The sequence below is a fragment of the Cucumis sativus genome, chromosome 7, assembly GCF_000004075.3.
Source record: "Cucumis sativus cultivar 9930 chromosome 7, Cucumber_9930_V3, whole genome shotgun sequence".
In the NCBI taxonomy this organism is placed as follows: domain Eukaryota; kingdom Viridiplantae; phylum Streptophyta; class Magnoliopsida; order Cucurbitales; family Cucurbitaceae; genus Cucumis; species Cucumis sativus.
This window is the reverse complement of record NC_026661.2, coordinates 1,071,599-1,089,725: the sequence shown is the minus strand read 5'-3', so window position 1 is coordinate 1,089,725 and position 18,127 is coordinate 1,071,599. Positions and strand designations below refer to the sequence as shown.

General features: G+C 30.5%; 1 protein-coding gene across 2 annotated transcripts; it reads left to right on the top strand.

Moving 5' to 3' along the window:
* Window positions 1-11,814: 11,814 nt before the first annotated feature.
* Window positions 11,815-15,663, top strand: LOC101212080 (dnaJ homolog subfamily C member 17). Of its 2 annotated transcripts, XR_004218354.1 has the most exons (5): window positions 11,815-12,000; window positions 12,248-12,923; window positions 13,040-13,222; window positions 14,473-14,568; window positions 14,666-15,663. XR_004218354.1 is itself a non-coding variant. In XM_031889099.1 (4 exons), the coding sequence occupies exons 2-4, from the start codon at window positions 12,258-12,260 to the stop codon at window positions 14,494-14,496; spliced, it is 873 nt and encodes a 290-aa protein (XP_031744959.1). In that variant the 5' UTR covers window positions 11,815-12,000; window positions 12,248-12,257; the 3' UTR covers window positions 14,497-15,663. The 2 variants fall into 2 exon arrangements, 1 of the variants encoding a protein (XP_031744959.1); XM_031889099.1 differs by having other exon boundaries at window positions 14,473-15,663.
* The last annotated feature ends 2,464 nt before the right edge of the window (window positions 15,664-18,127 follow it).

Here is an 18,127-nt window from a genome sequence, read left to right as displayed (position 1 = left end):
AAGCTATGTATATATATATATATATATATATATATATATATATATATATATATATATATATATTTATATATATTATTATTTATATATTGCAACGATTCAGAATTATGATTAATCAATGTTATGAGTGTAATACTACCTCGCTATTTTGTGAGCGTCGAGCATAAGGACCACGAAAACAAAAAAAAAAATTGATTAATGAGAAGAAAAATCATCAAAATGTAGTAATTGTTGTCCCGTTGGTCACAAAATAATGTGACATTACGTTGTTGATAAGAATCATTCTGCTTGAAGATAGAGAACATTTTTTTTGTTAGCAGTAGTTACTTTATTGTAAAGTAGTAATATGAAGTAATGTCATAATGGAGTTTATTTTATAGCCATTGATAGTTTCTATCGGTTATAAACTTTACTATGAAGTTTACTGTTGATAGCTTCTATCAATGATAGACTTCAACATGTATATGAACAAAACTTTTTCTTAATAAAATGCACCAAATAATATTAATTTGCAATTATTCAACATGTATAATACTGATTTCTTAATGGGAACATAAAAGCTTATAACTTGCAATGTTTAATCAACCTGTGATTGAACATTTTCCTATACTAATGATAAAATCAACTAAATATGAAGAGGTAACGTCGTTGTGAAGTCTTTTTCATCATTATGGTCTATTATTAATAAACTTCAACATCCATTGAAGATCAGTCAATTTGCAATATTCAACCTGTGGTCCAACACATTTCTATATCAATTGAACAAAATCAAATAAAATATGAAGTTTATCATTGATCTTTTCTATCAAGAAATATCGGCAAAACTAATAATACAATATCCATTTACTCAATGAGAGAGTTGCAAATCAAAACTAGGGACAAATCAATATCGGTCTCTTGCAATATTCTAGTCTAGATTGCATTCTCTAACATTTTCTTTGATCGGTTAAGTTGTTTATTCGGCCTAACATTTTTAACATCTTTTGTTATTTCCATCATTTTCATTTTTTTTTTTTGAACATCCTGAAATGATACTGTTGAATTAAAGTTTATAAATATATATTATAATGAAAACAATCTAAACATCTTCCAAGTCTATTAGTGACAGAAACATATCACTAATAGACTCTAAACAATAACACACAAAATATGCTTTCACATTAAACTAAAGTATTTACTAAACATATTTCAAGTCTATCAATGATAGAACGTATCATTGATAGATTAAGAAAAAACACTTAAACTAAAACATCCACCAACACACCTTACCCCAAACAAACCAAACATCCTCAAAGTCTATCAATAATAGAAATATATCACTGATAGGCCATAAGCAACAACATATAGAAAAATGCGCATTGAACTAAAACATCTACTAACGTCTCAATGCAAACAAACTAAACATCTTTCAAGTCTATCACTGATACGAACATATCACCAATAGACCATATCTCTAAGCAACAAAACACACTAAATGAAAACAGTTTAGCATGCCAAAGAAACAAGTTCAACATCCTCCAAATCTATCAATCACTGACAAGAACATATCACTGATAGACCATAAGCAACATCCCACACAAAATATGCACATTAAACTAAATTATTTACTAAACATATTTCAGGCCTATTAATGATAGAATGTATCATTGATAGATTAAGAAACAACACTTAAACTAAAACATCCACCAATACACCTTACCACAAACAAACATATTAACATCCAAAACAAAAGTTTAATATCCCAACACAAACAAGTTCAACATCTTCCAAATCTATCAATCATTGGCAGAAACATATCATTGATAGACTTTAAGCAACATCACAAAATGCAGTTTAACTTAGATCTTCTACTAACCAAATCTATCAATCATTCGATTTTAAACAAATAGAAAAAGAAGAAAATCTATTTCAAATATATTACAACCAAAAAGAAAACAAAAATACCGGAAGAACGTGAACTGAAGCAAAAATCTTGAAGCAAAGCTGAAAACCTAAAGCGAAGAACGTGGAGAATGTGAAGCAAAGCTGTACGAAGACACCATAATCGCAAAAGAAAATCACAATACGAAGGCACCAGAATTGCAAAAGAAAATTGGAATACGAAGGCACCGAAATCGCAAAAGAAAATTGGAATACGAAGAAAAAGAAGAAAGTGGAAGATGGAAGACATAAAGAATACGTAAAGTGCATTTCAGGGCATTTTCGTCTTTTACCCTAAAATTTAATTAAAATTTGTCATAGTTGCAGTTCTTTTAAAGATTTGTTATATCCTTAATTAATTTGTAATAATTTGCTACATTTTTTGTTGGCCCAAATTATTTGGTCAATAATACCTTTGTCAGGAGAAGTTCCTTCAGAATTAGGAAAGAAAGTGAGATTTCTAGATCAAGAAAGCGCTGGATTGATAATTGATTAAACTATCAAAGAACAATTTTAGTTGATAATTGACAAAAGGAAGGTGTTTGGTAAAGCCGTCGTCATAGGTAGTGGCAATCCTTTCGACAATGGGCGACAAGGACTTGGGCAATAAAAATATAGGAGAGAAAGTGAGAAAGTGTGGAGAAGAAAGGAAGTCCAGTACTCACCAAAAAAGTAAATTAATTATTTGTCAAATGACCATCACAATAGCAAAACGTTAATAGCCACCTTAATATGATCAAACGAGTCGAGGATTCATTGAAAACCATTTTACAAATTTCAAAGATTAAAAATGTGCATTTTAAAGTGTATTTTGATCCATTTTTAACTTGGTGGACGTAAAATGTTTCGTAATTAAGTAAAATTTAAGTCATAAAACTTTGTGTATTAAATATTTGGTGCATGCAGCTGAATAATGCTACACGTGATGTTAGATTTATGAGAGAGAAGTAACTTGAGTTTATAAATGATGACAAGATCGTTATTTATTTATTGACCTGGTCGATTATTTTATATGGATAAAATAATTGAAGTTTAATCTAAAAATTAAAGCAAGTATATTAAAATAAATGTAAATATTTAGAAAGGGTCTTAAACTTTCTATTGAGCACCTCTAAAACGATGACCTCCACAACACCATCATCACCCTCTTTCTATGAGTACGACAAAGAATAAGAAATTCAAAGCACAAACTTTTTTTATATTGCAAACATGATAAATCAAACTATTCTCACTATAACATGAATAAAAAATATATAACCATTCTTAAATGAGAGAAAAATTATAATTAGTAAATAAAACTGAAATGATGTAACTTTGATCTCTTGTTGCATGTGCAATGAATATAAAACGAAGATTTGAAATATCGTAATGACAATATCGGTAACAAAAATGGTTGTGGTTTTCATGAATCAATTTCATTATATTAATGGTCAAATCTTTATCTTTAAGCAATTATTTAAAAAAAAAAACGGAATTTGCATAGTAAAGCTAAAAGTTCATACTTTTCGTTTGAGAAAGAAATGGAGATGAATTTGAAAGTTGGAACATAGGAATGACACTAGCAATTAAAGAGGTTTGAAAGAAAAGTAAAAGAAACATAAAGTTGTAAAAAGAAGGAAGGGAATAAAAACGTAGCTTGTAAGTTTGGCAAATGATCAAATTTGCAATATAGTTAATAGTGGAAGTAGAACCCAATATGTGGACGCAAATTTGAACTTTAGCGTAGGTGCAAGCAATATTATAATTTGAGTGTGGTTTATATATATTCAACTTAATCACATTATGTTAGGTGGAAGATCATGATTTTTCGTAGTATAGTAACTGTGGTCGGTGTAAATTTAAATTTTCGACTTTTAATATAAACCTTTATAGAGAATAAAAATATTTTTACTCAAGTTTAAGTAATTTGAGTGAACAAGAAAATTTTTCTCTCGATTTTGGATTTTACCTATTCAATCAAATATTGCAAGTTATTGATTCGAAAAGGCCAAAGGGAGTTAACTCTTACAAAAAAAAAAAAAAAAAATGAAAATGCATATAAATTTTTAAATTTCAAATTCGAAAGTTTTTCTAACACATTCATAAAATGTATGTTGGTAATATATAATGGGATATTTTTAAAAATAACAAAATAAATTAAAATATTTACGAGCTATAGAAAATTTTTGAATTCTATCTATATAACATATAAATGAATATCACAAATATAATTTGCTATATAAATGGTAAATATTTTGTAAAATTTACTATTTTTAAAAATTCTCCATATATAATTTTGGACTAGTTTTAATAAAAATGTATTTAAAATTTAAAATTCTATCTTTAACAAAAAGTTGTAACTAGAGATGTCGATTTAACTAGTGCGTCGGGGCTCTATGAGAATCTTTCCAAAGCTAAAAATATTCAAATACATGAAAAATGAAGACGGGAGTCTGGTGTAACACTCCAAATTTCGAATGGGGACATGAATGAACCGATATCACATCTGAATGAGAAAGATCCTAAGGACATGAAAGTAATGTTAAGAAAAACTTAAAATAATTAAAAGTAATTACCTATGTCAATAAAGTGTACCTTCCTTTTTGATGATTCGATCATAGGAACTCCAAAAATTAAGCGTGCTTAGCTTGGAGCAATTTTATGTTAAGTGACCTCTTGAGAATTTTTCTAATAATAAAACATTCTAAAAGAATTTGTGTTGGTTTGTGGTAAAGAACTGAACTTTCACTTTAATAAGCTTTTAAGACCGTAAGAATGATGTTGTTGGGTCGTAAGGGATGCATGGGAATATCAGAGATCCAAATTCCAAATCATGGTTTGATCCTAAGCTTGAGGCGTTACATGTTGGCTATGTTTGTCCCTAACAATTTGAGGTCAATGACTCTCATGCCCTGCCGCTCGCCAGAATAGAAAATATATATGTTGTATGTATATATGTATGTATCCTTTTATATTTATATTTATATTTATTTATCAAAACGAAAAAACAAAAGTGGGAATCCTCACCCCATTCCTCGAGAAAATTTGTAAGGATGGAGAATGGGATAGAGGGCGGAGACGAGGATGAGGAGTGGCATCCTGACTCCATCCCGTCTTGGGGACAACTGTGGTTGTAATATTACATTTACTTGTGTTTAGGTGCTTTATATTTTTACAATTTTAGATTTTTTTATTCAGTTTTATAACTTTTATAAAGAAAAATCATTTTGCTATTTTTTAAATGAGAAGTTAGAATATTTTATTTCTATCACCCTATTATGAAACCAACCCAATTTTCAATAAAGGTCAAAATTAATTATTTGAATTAAAAGTGAACTTAGCATAACCGAGATTGACATCAACTTTCTATAAGAACTTCCCTTATGGAGATGAACATTTGAATTAGTTTCCCTTTTGTGTTCTTTAACTATTTAATATAAATTATTATTGTTAATTATCAATATTCAAATTAATTTGATTATGTTTAGTTAAAAAGTTTTCTTTTATTTTTTATTTATTAACTAAATAATTAATTAATATTACTTATGTTAAATTTAATTGATCGCTAAGTCAAGTGTTTATTTAAGTTTAGTTTCTACCGATAGTTGAATTGATCAACACAAATATTTAACTTTCAAGTATTAGTTATCACGACCATCTAAATGTTGGCTTTTTGGCCCTTAATCTCAAATTAATTTATTTTAATTATTCAATTAATTTATGTTTTGATGATAACAAATCTGATTTTTTTATTGACAATTTTATTAATTTGAATAGACCATATCGTAGAGCTTGGAAAAATGATTCTAACGCCTCTTGAATCACCCAAATTAAAGTTCAAATGAAGAAAATATTGCTAAAAGAAGGTTAACGGAAAAATACCCGAGATGGTGACGTGGCGACCGAGCATTCAATTTGAATCAATTAGAGAAAGCCACTTGGAGCAATGAAGGAGTAACAAATGTGACTTTTTGTTATGTTTTATTGACTTTTATAAAGAAAATGATTTTAATTTGAATCAATGATTACGCCTCAAGATGGTGAAGTTGCTTTATTGATTTCTTTTTAAACAAAGTATTTTGAAAAACATATTATTATATTATTATTTGTATTGTGTCTAACGGCTAATTAAGTTTAAATCTCAACCATTCATTTTTCTTTTACTTATATCTAATGACCCAAATGATTTTGAATTTATCTTTCCTCTCTTTTTAAATACTTCACATTTACACAAGATCACAAAAATCTTTACAATCCTCAAGCAAAATGCCAACATTGTTATTCTCTCTAAAGCTTCCAATTTTTATTCTTTTCATCTTATTCTTGAGAGCTTCTTATTGTATTGTGAGGATTACATTTGTGAGCTTCAAATTGTATACTCACTCTTTTAGAGAGTTTTCTTTTGTATGATTTAAAAACTTCAACATATTGTAACGGTTGGATCCTAACCCGTGGAAAGGATTGGGTTTGCTCTTGAACCCGAAAAAGGAGCAAGAATCGGTTCGGCTCAAATCCGTGGAAAGAGTCCAAAGAAGTTTTTCAATCAAAATCTCAAGAGGTGCTTGGGAAAGTGGATGTAGGTTGAGTTTAACCGAACCACTATAAAATTACGGTGTCTTCTTCTCTAATTCTTTTCTAATTATTTTTTTAATTTAATTTTAGTTACATACTCTTATTGGTTGAGTTTGATTGCATACTTCCATTCATATATTTTTATCAATCTTGTTATTTAACAAAGTTTACAAAGTTCTTTATTTAAATTTAAAAAGTATCTAATTAGTTTATTTTATTTTTTATTTGTCAAAAAATTTATTTAAACCCTATTCACTCCCTCTAGGGTTGCCATACCGATCCAATACTAAATTCATACATTCAAATACTAGATATTTAATATTTAAACCTATGAAACAATATATGTGATCCAAACAACCCATTAAAGTTTATTGGGTTGCAATTATTGAATCTGTTTTATTTTCATTATTTTCTTTGAAATTTCAATTTGTAAAGAAAATGATTTTTGAAAAAAAAAAAACAAATAAGAAGAAAGATAGCACTTTCAAAAAAGAAAACATAGGTGAAAATGGGGTCTCCCAATTTACGTTTTGAATGAGTCACCTTAAAAGTTAAAATCTTGATTGTACGAATTAATATTGTAAGCAGTTTTCCAAAGTTCAAGAATTAAAACAAACGTTTTTTAATTTTTGAAGACCAATCTAGAATAAGATTCAAAGTTATTTTGAAACTAAAATAGAAACTAAAGCTTAGATAGAAATATTAATGTCAACAAATATTTTTTAAAACATTAAAAATATATTTAACTTGAAAAATATAAATTTTATGCATGCTTTTGTAAGTGTTTGATTAGCGATCGACTTTTTTTTCACTTCTCTCGTCAATATTGAACCTACAAAAATGTGAAATTTACAATAAAAAAATAAATAAATGTATCAACTAAAATTTGATGTCATGCATATAATGACAACATCCATAGATGGTTCAAAGTTTAATCTACAACTCTCACCTAATATCAAAATTGTTTTGTAAAGTGTACATACACTTCTTTCTCATAACTCTCTCATCACAACTTAACAAAAGATATGTCAATCACCTAACGTTAAAGATACTACAATAACAAGCATCTACATGTCAATTAACGTTATGACATATGATATAAAGTTCATTTTAAGTTGAAAAATGTATCTTATAGAAACCGAAATCGTAATTATATTAACTTCTACTTCTGTGTGTAAAATAAATTATTGAATCAATTCAAGCCAGAAATATACTAAATTTGTAATTTAATTAACCTAACTAATTTTATTCCTACAACTATATTCTATTATTTCTTCATTTTTAACTTAACCCAAACCTAATAAATATATATAACATAAGAAGATATTGACTTATATGATATGAGTTAAACAAAAAGTAGCTATTGATGAAGATTCATAATTGGCAAGTTTATCATAAAAATGATTGAATCATAAGTCAATTAAATGATATGATTAAGTAACATAGACTTTTTTTCAACAAGTATAAACAAACCCTTAATTTGAACAGCTAGCTAGCCAATCATTTGACAATCTAAATTATTTCATAATTAATAACAATATAAATTTTGGGTCAAAATTGATATTTTATTTATGATCAAATTTAATCTCCCCAAAATAATGCCACCCCAATTCTTTTCCACTACCAACATTACAAAAGGCAATATATATCTATATAGTTTTAAACAAATTAATTAAGGAAGGTTCAAATCCCTCCTTGACCAATCACTTTGGCCTTATTAAAATATGTTACACAAATTCATGGCCCTCCCTTAGCTTATTTCATTTTTTGTTGCCAATAAATTATTATTTTCAATGTCCGCATAAATAGGATTTGCATGTGGAAGGTAGGCTTATTTATTTTATTTTTATCATATGATTACTATTCAATATAAAATTTAAGTTCGACTATGAAAACATTATATCATCTGTCTTTATCTTGACAACTAATGATTTCTATTGTTGAACAAAAATACCAATATATCATGCTCTCTTTAATATATACAAAACCTTCTTTGAAATTCATTTATTCTATCATTAACTTATTCTACTTTTTTAGATTTAGTGTAGAAAAAAAATGAACATTTGAACTCTCAATTTGATTTCAATTTGATTTCTTAATACATGACTCTCAAAATATACCATAAAACACGTATTCAAATCATTCTCTAAAACAATATTATTTGGAATAATAATAACATTTACTAGTGTAATTATGTTAAAAAATTTAACAAAAATATATATTTTTGTAAATGCTTGATCATATACAATTGGATGAACCTAAATTTAAGAATATATTGATCTCTATTTTATCTACATGCCACAATTTCTATGGAAGCTCTAACCATCAAAACTTGTGAACTAAAACCTTATTTACTTTTTTTAAGGGGAAAAGGACCTTATTTAATCTCCCTAGTTTCTTCTACCTCTCTATCTATTTTATTTAATTGAAAACAATATATAAAAATTTAAAAGACTAAATTATGGGAAAATCCAAGAACTCTTTGTTTACAAAAATGCGTTATAATCTTTTAAAATATTTCATTTTAATACCTTTAAGTCTTAAAAATAAAAAAACAAAAAACAAAAAATACTTGAGGCATTGTTAGGCGGAATAAAAAATCATACCGTTTAATATATTACTTTTCAAATTACTTGTAACTTCATATATTCTAAAATTATTACTATATTTTTATAAATATTTTCATTTATTTTGTTAATATTTGAAAATATCTTTTCAAAGAAATTTCTTCAATATATAAAAGATGGCATTCTTATATAACTCATTTTGAGCCATTCAATTTATGGATGTGTATTCTAGCATATATTTTAATGGTTGCCTACTAAAAAGGCCAAATATGATTTAATAATTCAATCAAATACGTATGTACTCCTTCAAATTCAAATTTTCATATATTATATTATGTCTTGTTAGTATGAATTGGTGTTGCAAAATTCTAATCTAAGACCGTCTACCATCACGTATATATGTCAATTGAACTAAATAATTTTTTTCTCATATACCAAATTTCATATTTGTTTATCCACATATCATTTGCAACAGTTGCAGATATAAAAATTATAATTAGGTTCAGGTATTAGTATTTATAACAAAATTATAAATATAACTAAATATGTTAGACTGTGTTAATAAAACAAATATATAAGTCTATTATTGCTAAATTTTATTTATTAAATTATTATTTATTCATTCTCATAGTCATTTTCTAGAATCAGGAATTTTCAGCCGCGTTCGTGTAATTTAAATATCCCTTAAACCTTCATGACCAGGTACTTCCGCTCTCCATTTAAACATTACCGATTACGATTCCCATTCCCTCCAATTTCAATTGAAAACCCCTAACAAACATGATCGAAGGAAAGCAGGTCGCGTCCCCGAACGGAACTTTCCGTCGACTTTTCAGAGCTCGATGCCGGAAAAGTGCCAAAGCCAATGGTCTATTGGAAGCCATTGCCAAAGCAAGCAGAGAAGGAGCTGGTTTTGTTTCTCATAGCGAAGAAAATGGAGTTGTACGGATAAAAATGGTGGTAAAGAAGACAGATTTAGTTCAAGTTCTCGAAGCTATGGGCGGCGGTGATGGAGGCGGAGGAGTTGTTGCTCCGGCGTCGGTTTCCATGGAACATCGGTTGACGGTTTTGAGGCGGAAGCAATTTCTACGTGCAAAACTGGCGGCCGCGACTTGGAGTCCGGCGCTGCAGAGCATTCCGGAAGAGATCGATTCATTCTGAAGGGTTGAAACTAATTTCGGTTTCTTTTTTTTCTTTTCTACTTTTATTTATTTAGTGTAAATTATTTTTCCCTTTCTCCTCTTAATTATTTTTTTTATCGATCCTTTTCTTTTGTGGAATTGGATTTGATTCCTTTTTTTAAAAAAAGAAAATTTTTACTATTTATTTCTTCGTGAAATAAATGTTTGAATGTATTGTGCGTATCTAATTTTGGGGAGAAAGGCACATCATGAAGAATCTTGTTTTAAAGCTTCCACTCTTTTTATTAATTTCAATTTCAAATTTTCACAAGGCAAGAGTTTGTAATATCAATATCCAGATGTGTGCTACGACTTGCTCTATTAATACAACAAAAGAAACCAGTAATATTGAAAAAAATTGTCATCGACAATTTGTAGTTGGATATTTAAGTGGATTAGATGAATATATATATACAAAAACTTTCGTTTTTTAGGATAGTCTAGGGATGTTTATAGTATTTTAGATACATACTAGTAAAAGCACTTGGTATGCGTAAAATGTGAAGATTTTCTTTATTAAAAATTTAAAAAAGTATATATGTTTTAAAAAAATTAGGAGATAATATTTATATTTTTATATTTATAACTTTTTTGTTTTTTGTAAAGTTGTTTAGAGTTTTAAAAAATATTGTTTAGAGTTAAAAAAAAAATCATATAAATTATGCTAATAAATTATTTGTTTAATAGATATTAGGTAGTGTAATATCCACCTTAAATCAAACCTTTTTAATGATATTTTTCCTTATGTTTTTGTTAAAGTATATTTTTCCATAAAATATTTTCTACGTGCAAAATTTTCTACTAGTACAAATACAAAGTAAAGTAATTTATTAGAACAATAAATTTTTAAATAGAAAATAAAGTTTGTTGGAAGTATGTAGGTGTGTTTTTTTATATATTGCTAATAATCTTTTCTTTTATTAACTATCTACTTTTTTAAGACAACGAAATACAATAAAAATAAATTCTAGAATCACGGATTAATCTTCACGTAATAAAACAAGGGCAAAGACACAATCTTCAAATCAAACCACTATAAGTAGTCAAAATGCAATTAGCATGAGTAGCAAGTAATTGGCATTGCCATGACAAAAATCTTTTGCTCACTATTTATTGAAAAGAATATTCTAAATAAGCTATTATTGATATTACTCTAATGACTATTGTGTATACTTACCTTAATCAACAATACTCCAATACAAAAATCTCTATTAATTTTGCTAGCTAGTGACTTTTGGTATCTCATTCCTTTATTTTGGTTTTTGTCTTAATGGATTGGCTTGTACATGACTTAATACTCCAATGACGTGACCTCAAACATTCTCATTTTCTATATTGTTACATGTTATTGCATGCTTGAGAGAATGACATTTTTCAATTAGCACAATATGTTTTATACCGTGAATTAAATTTGTAGATCCTACGTTATTCACTCGTGTGTGTATGTTTTATGGTTATGGTCTATGAAGAATGGAACTTGTCGATGTCAGAAACATAGAAATGTGCTATCTTTTTTATTATTTCACACGTGCCGACACGTGGAAAGAGACACGTTGGCATTTTTTAATATTATTTTTAATACCATTAAAAAGTATTTAAAAAAATGAAAAATACCTGTTTACCCCTTTCGATCAAACCCTAAGGACCCTTCACTCTCCTCTAGTCCTCTCCGATCTTCAACGTTCGGTACCTCCCCTCCGATCAGACGACGCCGGCGACTGCAACTCCGATCAGACTAGCCGCGCTCGCCCTCCGTTTTGGTTACTTGCTGTCTTGGTTTAAAGGTTTTTTCCTTCTTTTTTTCTTTTTTGTGTGTCAATGATCAATATTTGAGGAATATTTCAACTGGTTTGACAGAACATATATATGTATATATGCTTTTTTATTCATAACTCCATATTAATATGTAGTCTCAACGGAAATGTTGAAATTTATATGAATTCTCTAACGTATCGCCGTGTCGGTGTTGCGTGCCGGTGTTTGTGCTTCCTAGGTTATGGTTTATCTGAAATTTGTTGGTTGTTCTTGAAGTCTTTCAGATATGGACGTCGATCATTATGCTATTCTTGGGTTACCTTCGGGTGAGCAAGGTGCCAAGCTGACAGAGAAAGAGATATCTAAAGCGTACAGAGCAAAGGCTTTAGAATTGCACCCTGACAAGAGACCAGATGATCCAAATGCCCATGCCAATTTCCAAACGCTGAAGTCTTCCTACGAGATTCTAAAGGATGAGAAGGCAAGGAAATTATTTGATGATCTTCTAAGAGTCAAGCGTGAGCAGCATCGCCGGCAATCTGAACGTGATTCTAAACGCCAGAAAATGATGACGGACCTTGAAGCAAGAGAACGTTCTGCATTTGCCCCTGACCCTGCTGCAAAAGAGCTAGAAGAGGAAGAAAAAATTGCCAGAAAGCTAAAGGAAGAGATTGCAAGAATACGAGCAATGCACGCAAAGAAAGGAGCACCTACAACATTTCCACCAAAGAAGGAGACTGGGGGAGTTGGAAAGAAGAGCGATGGTGATGCTGGACCTACAATGGACAAAGAGAGGATGCTTAAGGTTTCATGGGAAAAGATTGGTGAGGATTACACTGCAGAGAAATTAAGAGAGATGTTCTCAAAGTTTGGTGAGGTTGAAGATGTTGTTATTAGGCATAACAAGAAGAAAGGTTCAGCAGTAATTGTAATGTCCAGTAAAGACGCTGCAGTGAGTGTTCCCATTATCTTCTTTTTCCTCATATTTTCTCTGTATAGCTTACTTTTTCTAAAACTATTACGGGAACTATTATAGTAATTAGACTTGGGTTTTATTTTGTCTTTCAGGTTGCCTCTACTAGAGCTGTGCTTGGTGATCTATCTAACCCTTTGTTAGTTTTGCCTCTTCAACCGGTTTCTTCAGTAGAGATGCCCAGTGCTGAGAGATCACCAGAACATAATCGATTGGATAATTTGGTAGGAGCTGGTTACCAAGCATTTGAAGATTCCATTTTAAAGAAACTCCAAAAGGTATCTCTCCCTCTCTAAATTCTTCTAACTTTTATTTGCTTGCTAGTAATGAGACTAAGGGTCATGATTGTTCCAACTGAAGATAAATAAAGAGGGTGAATGGTTATAACTGATCTAAGAACAAGTTCTCCAAAAGAAGGTATTAAAAGCAGTTAAGAAAACAAGTTTCTCCCTGCTCTATTCTTCCTTTGAAAGATTTTCTTGCTTCTCTCTACCAAACAACCCAAAGAATAGCACTAGTAGCATTCAAACACAGGACAATACAGCTTTTCCTTGAAAATGAATGGCGCAAAGGAGACTGTATGGGTGGGGTGGAACTTGGAAGTAAGAAAAAAGGGAGAACAGTTGTACAGACATAAGAATAAGAGCTCTAAAAGACAAATTTCTCATTACTATCTACTCACTTTTTGAAATTTATCTTATTTGTATCTAACTGAACAGACCAATGGTAACCATAATAGCATTCAACAACAAGAGAAATAACTTTCATTTGGAAATAAGAGCTACAAAGGAGACTATATTGACTATTGAAGACATCACATGTTAATAACACCACAAAATACCTTTTTTTAAAGGAAACGACTCTCTTGTGAATAAAGAAAGAGACTAATGCTCTAAGTACCTGTTATACAAAGAGTGCCAAGCATAAAGCATAACTAGGATCCACAGGCACACTTGGACATCTCAACTAGGTTGACACTTCCCTAGGCGTACTTATCATATCTTTCAAAACATAACATCAGCTGAGGCTTTTCAGCCATTACAAATAGGACAGAAAGACATAGATCACTAGTCTTACAAAGGAATCTGCAACGAGCATATTGAGGGCCTAAGTGAAAAGTGCAAAAGGGATTAAAATCAAAATCAAAACAAAAACTAAGCTGAGAAGATAAAAGCTCTCCAATTTGAGTAGATTTCTTAGAATACCTATAAATAACCAAACAAACCAAATGTAGACCTGATAGCATTCAACCCCAAGACAAATAGCTTTCCTTTTGAAATAGGAGCCAGGAAGGAGAGGCCATATTGACTATTAAAGACATCCTAAGTTGTATTAACTGACTTGTAAAAAGAAGAAAAAGAAAAAAGAGCTAGTACTAAGCCACCCATCAAGTCTATCCGTAATCTTTTAACTTTTTTATTTAGTATACTTTCATTTTCAAAGAGCATAAAAATATCCTCTATTTACTGTAGTTTATTAACTCTATCATTTTGTACCCTTCTGAAAATTTCTTCTGTTAACTTAACAGGCTGGTGAGAAGCAAAAACAATAAGTTAGCACTGCAAGGATAAGTTGTACGTGTAGCACCATATGAATTGAGAACACCCTTGTCATGGATGTTGAGGTGAAAGAATAGTTTCTTGATGCTACTTTTTAGTTTGAATCAATTTCCATATAGCTTGAGGAATTATCTTCCCAATTTGTCACTGTTTTAACTGCAGACCTTTGAGAGGTACCTTCAGTTGTGGTTTATGCATGAGAATCATGATCCAGATGAGAGTGATACCAAGTAAAGTTTTCTAGTTAGTACTCTGACTCTTGTTCACAATAGCAATTCAATTGAATAAATCTTGACGGAAAGAACTAACACACAAGTCACCAGGATCGTTTATACTGCTGAAGTTCTGTTTGTAAGTGTATCTTATTCCATTACTCTATTGAAAGTCGTTTATAGGCTGAATGATTCATACAAGTCGAAAGGCTTGAATAACTAGCTGGTTTTACTTCTTTTAGAAGTAATGCCTAGTAGCGTCCTATAATTTCTTCTGTACTTGTATCATTGAACATTTCTAACTCTTAACACTCTGTTGTTCATCTGTTTATTTTATGGCATTGTTGAGTTGATAGCTACAAGGTATTGTTTTCAATTGTTTTTCGTCTCTGGGAATGTAAAAAGTTACAGCAAGTCAATTAGCAAGCACTACGTTAGCATTCAGTGAAGCATTGCAGACCTGTACTGATACGAATCATCGTTAATCTCAATCTTATTGCATAAGCATACATTACCTTGAGGTTCAAAACAGACATGAAGAGTTGGTGTTATAAGTTGCACTGTAGTAGGGTCCAATTTCATATATTATGGCTAGCAAAGAGACGTACCCTCAACTCCTCAGTGGCAGGTCTTACCATGATAGATTTTGGCATTGATCCCTCCACCAGCTAGAAGAGTAGATTTGGATTTTTTGCTCCTGGTTTCAAGCGGGCAATTTATCCTCAGACTGGTCGTTTTGCTGCTATTGGCATAGTATTTGGTTGCTCTTTCAGATGTTAGTTTGTGAAGTCGTTGATAGTTACTGGCTGTTCTATAATCATTAGGTTTTTAGTTACTTCAGTCTTTATGTAATTTGCTACTTCGGTTTCAATGGTAGGAAAAATTACAAGGTTTGAGTTTGAATTATATATTTTTCTTCAAAATATAGTCATGAGTTCTTGAGATTGAGTCGCACTGTTTCAAATTACAGACTGTTTAATTTTGGGTATGTTCAATTTCAGTTGGATGATCGACATGGTAGAATTTGACATAGGAGAATGAAATTTCGGCTCTTTTATGGAAATAATGTCATTATTAAACACCGCCAAGAATAGGTCCAATATCCTTGGGAGCATAACTTAACTAATATATGGATGTATGCATTACAGTGATCAATGGATCTATAAGAAATCTGTTATCGACCTACTCAAACAAGAGATCTAAGAAGTAATCACACCTGACATCACTTGCCAATAAAGGAAATACTTAGTTATAAGTGTTTTGAACATTATCATTGTTTATGATTTTTTTTTCTTTGGATTAGCATAACTCACCATCTTCTTCTCTAATATTTAAAATTATGAATAATTCGGAAGCAGTTGATGTCATAATTCTTTGGGAAGCAGTTAGATGTTATATCTATTGAACTCTGGTTGTGTTGTCAAAATTCATAGACTGAAAATGGTTTAGTGTTGACAAAAATTGTATATACTGAAAGTGGATGTAATCTACTACAACCATGAATGTGATATTTTATATCCTATTTTTGCTTGGCTTAGGGTTTATGAAAATAGTTTTATATACTTGGTACTTATATCGAATTAATGATCTGAACAAACTAGGCCTAGGAATTGAGGTTGGAATTTCATTTTATGTAACTAGGTATATAGGAAAGAAAACTCAAACACAATTTACATATAAGAAAACTCATTTAATCCAATCTACTTTTTGAAGTCGTCATTGAGTTTTCTTATTTGTAAATGGTGGTCTTAAGAGTATTCTTTTGTTGGTCTCAAAATTCTGTAACGCCTAAATTTTATTTTATTTTTATCAGTTTTACAAAAAAATCTTTTAAAATATTTGTAGATAACCCTAAATCATTTAGAACAATTATAAAATTAATTTTAGGTTATACATTTAACATTCATGTTTCACCAAGAGGAGAACGAAGGAGAGCAAACACCAAAAACTAAGAAGATAATCCAAGTAAAAAAAAGACCTAAACACTTACTAGAATAAAGAAGCTTGTTTGTTCAAGAGTGGCTACAAAATTCTAAGGAATTGCAAAAGAGCTTGGAAGAAAATAAGTTAGAGAAATATGGAGAGAAACATTTTATGAGAAAAATAGAAATGAATCAACGTGAGGATATTATAGATATTTCGTACACTTATTTTTCCTAAAACTCAACTTTTTAAAAAGTAGTCCCAAAACTTGTTACGTTCTAGATTTGTCTTATTTTTGGCAATTTACCAAAAACAATTCACCGGCAAATAGGATATTTTGTCAACGGCTGTGTTATAGTCGGTTGTGATTTATCTTTCTCGACGTTTTGTTTTTCCAGAGATCTGCCTCTGATTCGCACTGTTCAGTCCAAGCCAACAAGCTCTTTTGGTAACTTCAGTTCATAAGGGATAAGTCCATTTGGTTTATCTTTAGTTAGGCAACCGTGAGATTGAAACCTCTTTCACATATTGGTTTGAGGTACTGACGCATTGTTCTCCAATGAATTTGAAGATATCCTCAGTCCATAGAGGATGGGGAAGATTATATAATGTCTATCCATCCACATGTTCTTTGCATTAAAAATTTTAATTCGGTAACCGCCAAGGTTGACCCAATCAGTGTTATTGTCCCTGAGTTTTACAGTAATATCAGGATCATAGACATGTAACAATGCTTTGTCATCAAGAAAAGGATTTATGGAACATTGTGTGGTCATGTTGATTTGGATATTTGAGCAAATGTCTGATTAAGAGTCCTGAGTTCTGTTTCTCTGTACAACAACCATCAATTGCCCGTCGAAATATGGAAGACTATGGTTCAAGGCTGTGGGATAATGGGTGAATAGGGATTGATTTTTTTGGTTTGGGTCTATCTGTGCTTTTTGATGGAGCGGTTTGGTAATCAGAGATCAGTGAGAAGGAGAATGTTAGGCTACCAATTAAAATACCAAATAAAATACAGTAGCAATGGCTAAACAGAGGCGGTACTCTGGTATTCATGTATATAAGCTAAAAGATGTTTACAAGTCACAATATAAAGATAAAACAAGAAAGGAAACAACAAATGAACATACCAACCCCTTTACACAATTGGAGACCCTCTTCAGCTACAACATCACACCCATCATAAAGAGGACAAAATAAAACCCAGCTCTCTCTATAAATCACTATTTATAGCCTTCCTATATTTCTTCCCAGTGGAACCCACTCTGCACGATCGTTTTCTCCGATCATTCTTTCTCATTAATAGCTGGTGTATTCTCCTCTTTACCCTTTCTAATATATGTGTGAATGATTAGGGGCCTCACAGAGAACCATCCTGTTTTTGGTCCTATGATAATATGCAAGTTTTGGTTCGAACGGCCTGTGTGATAGAGATTTTTATCGTGCAGCTTTTCTAGCCAAATGGTTGCATCCTCATCAATGAATT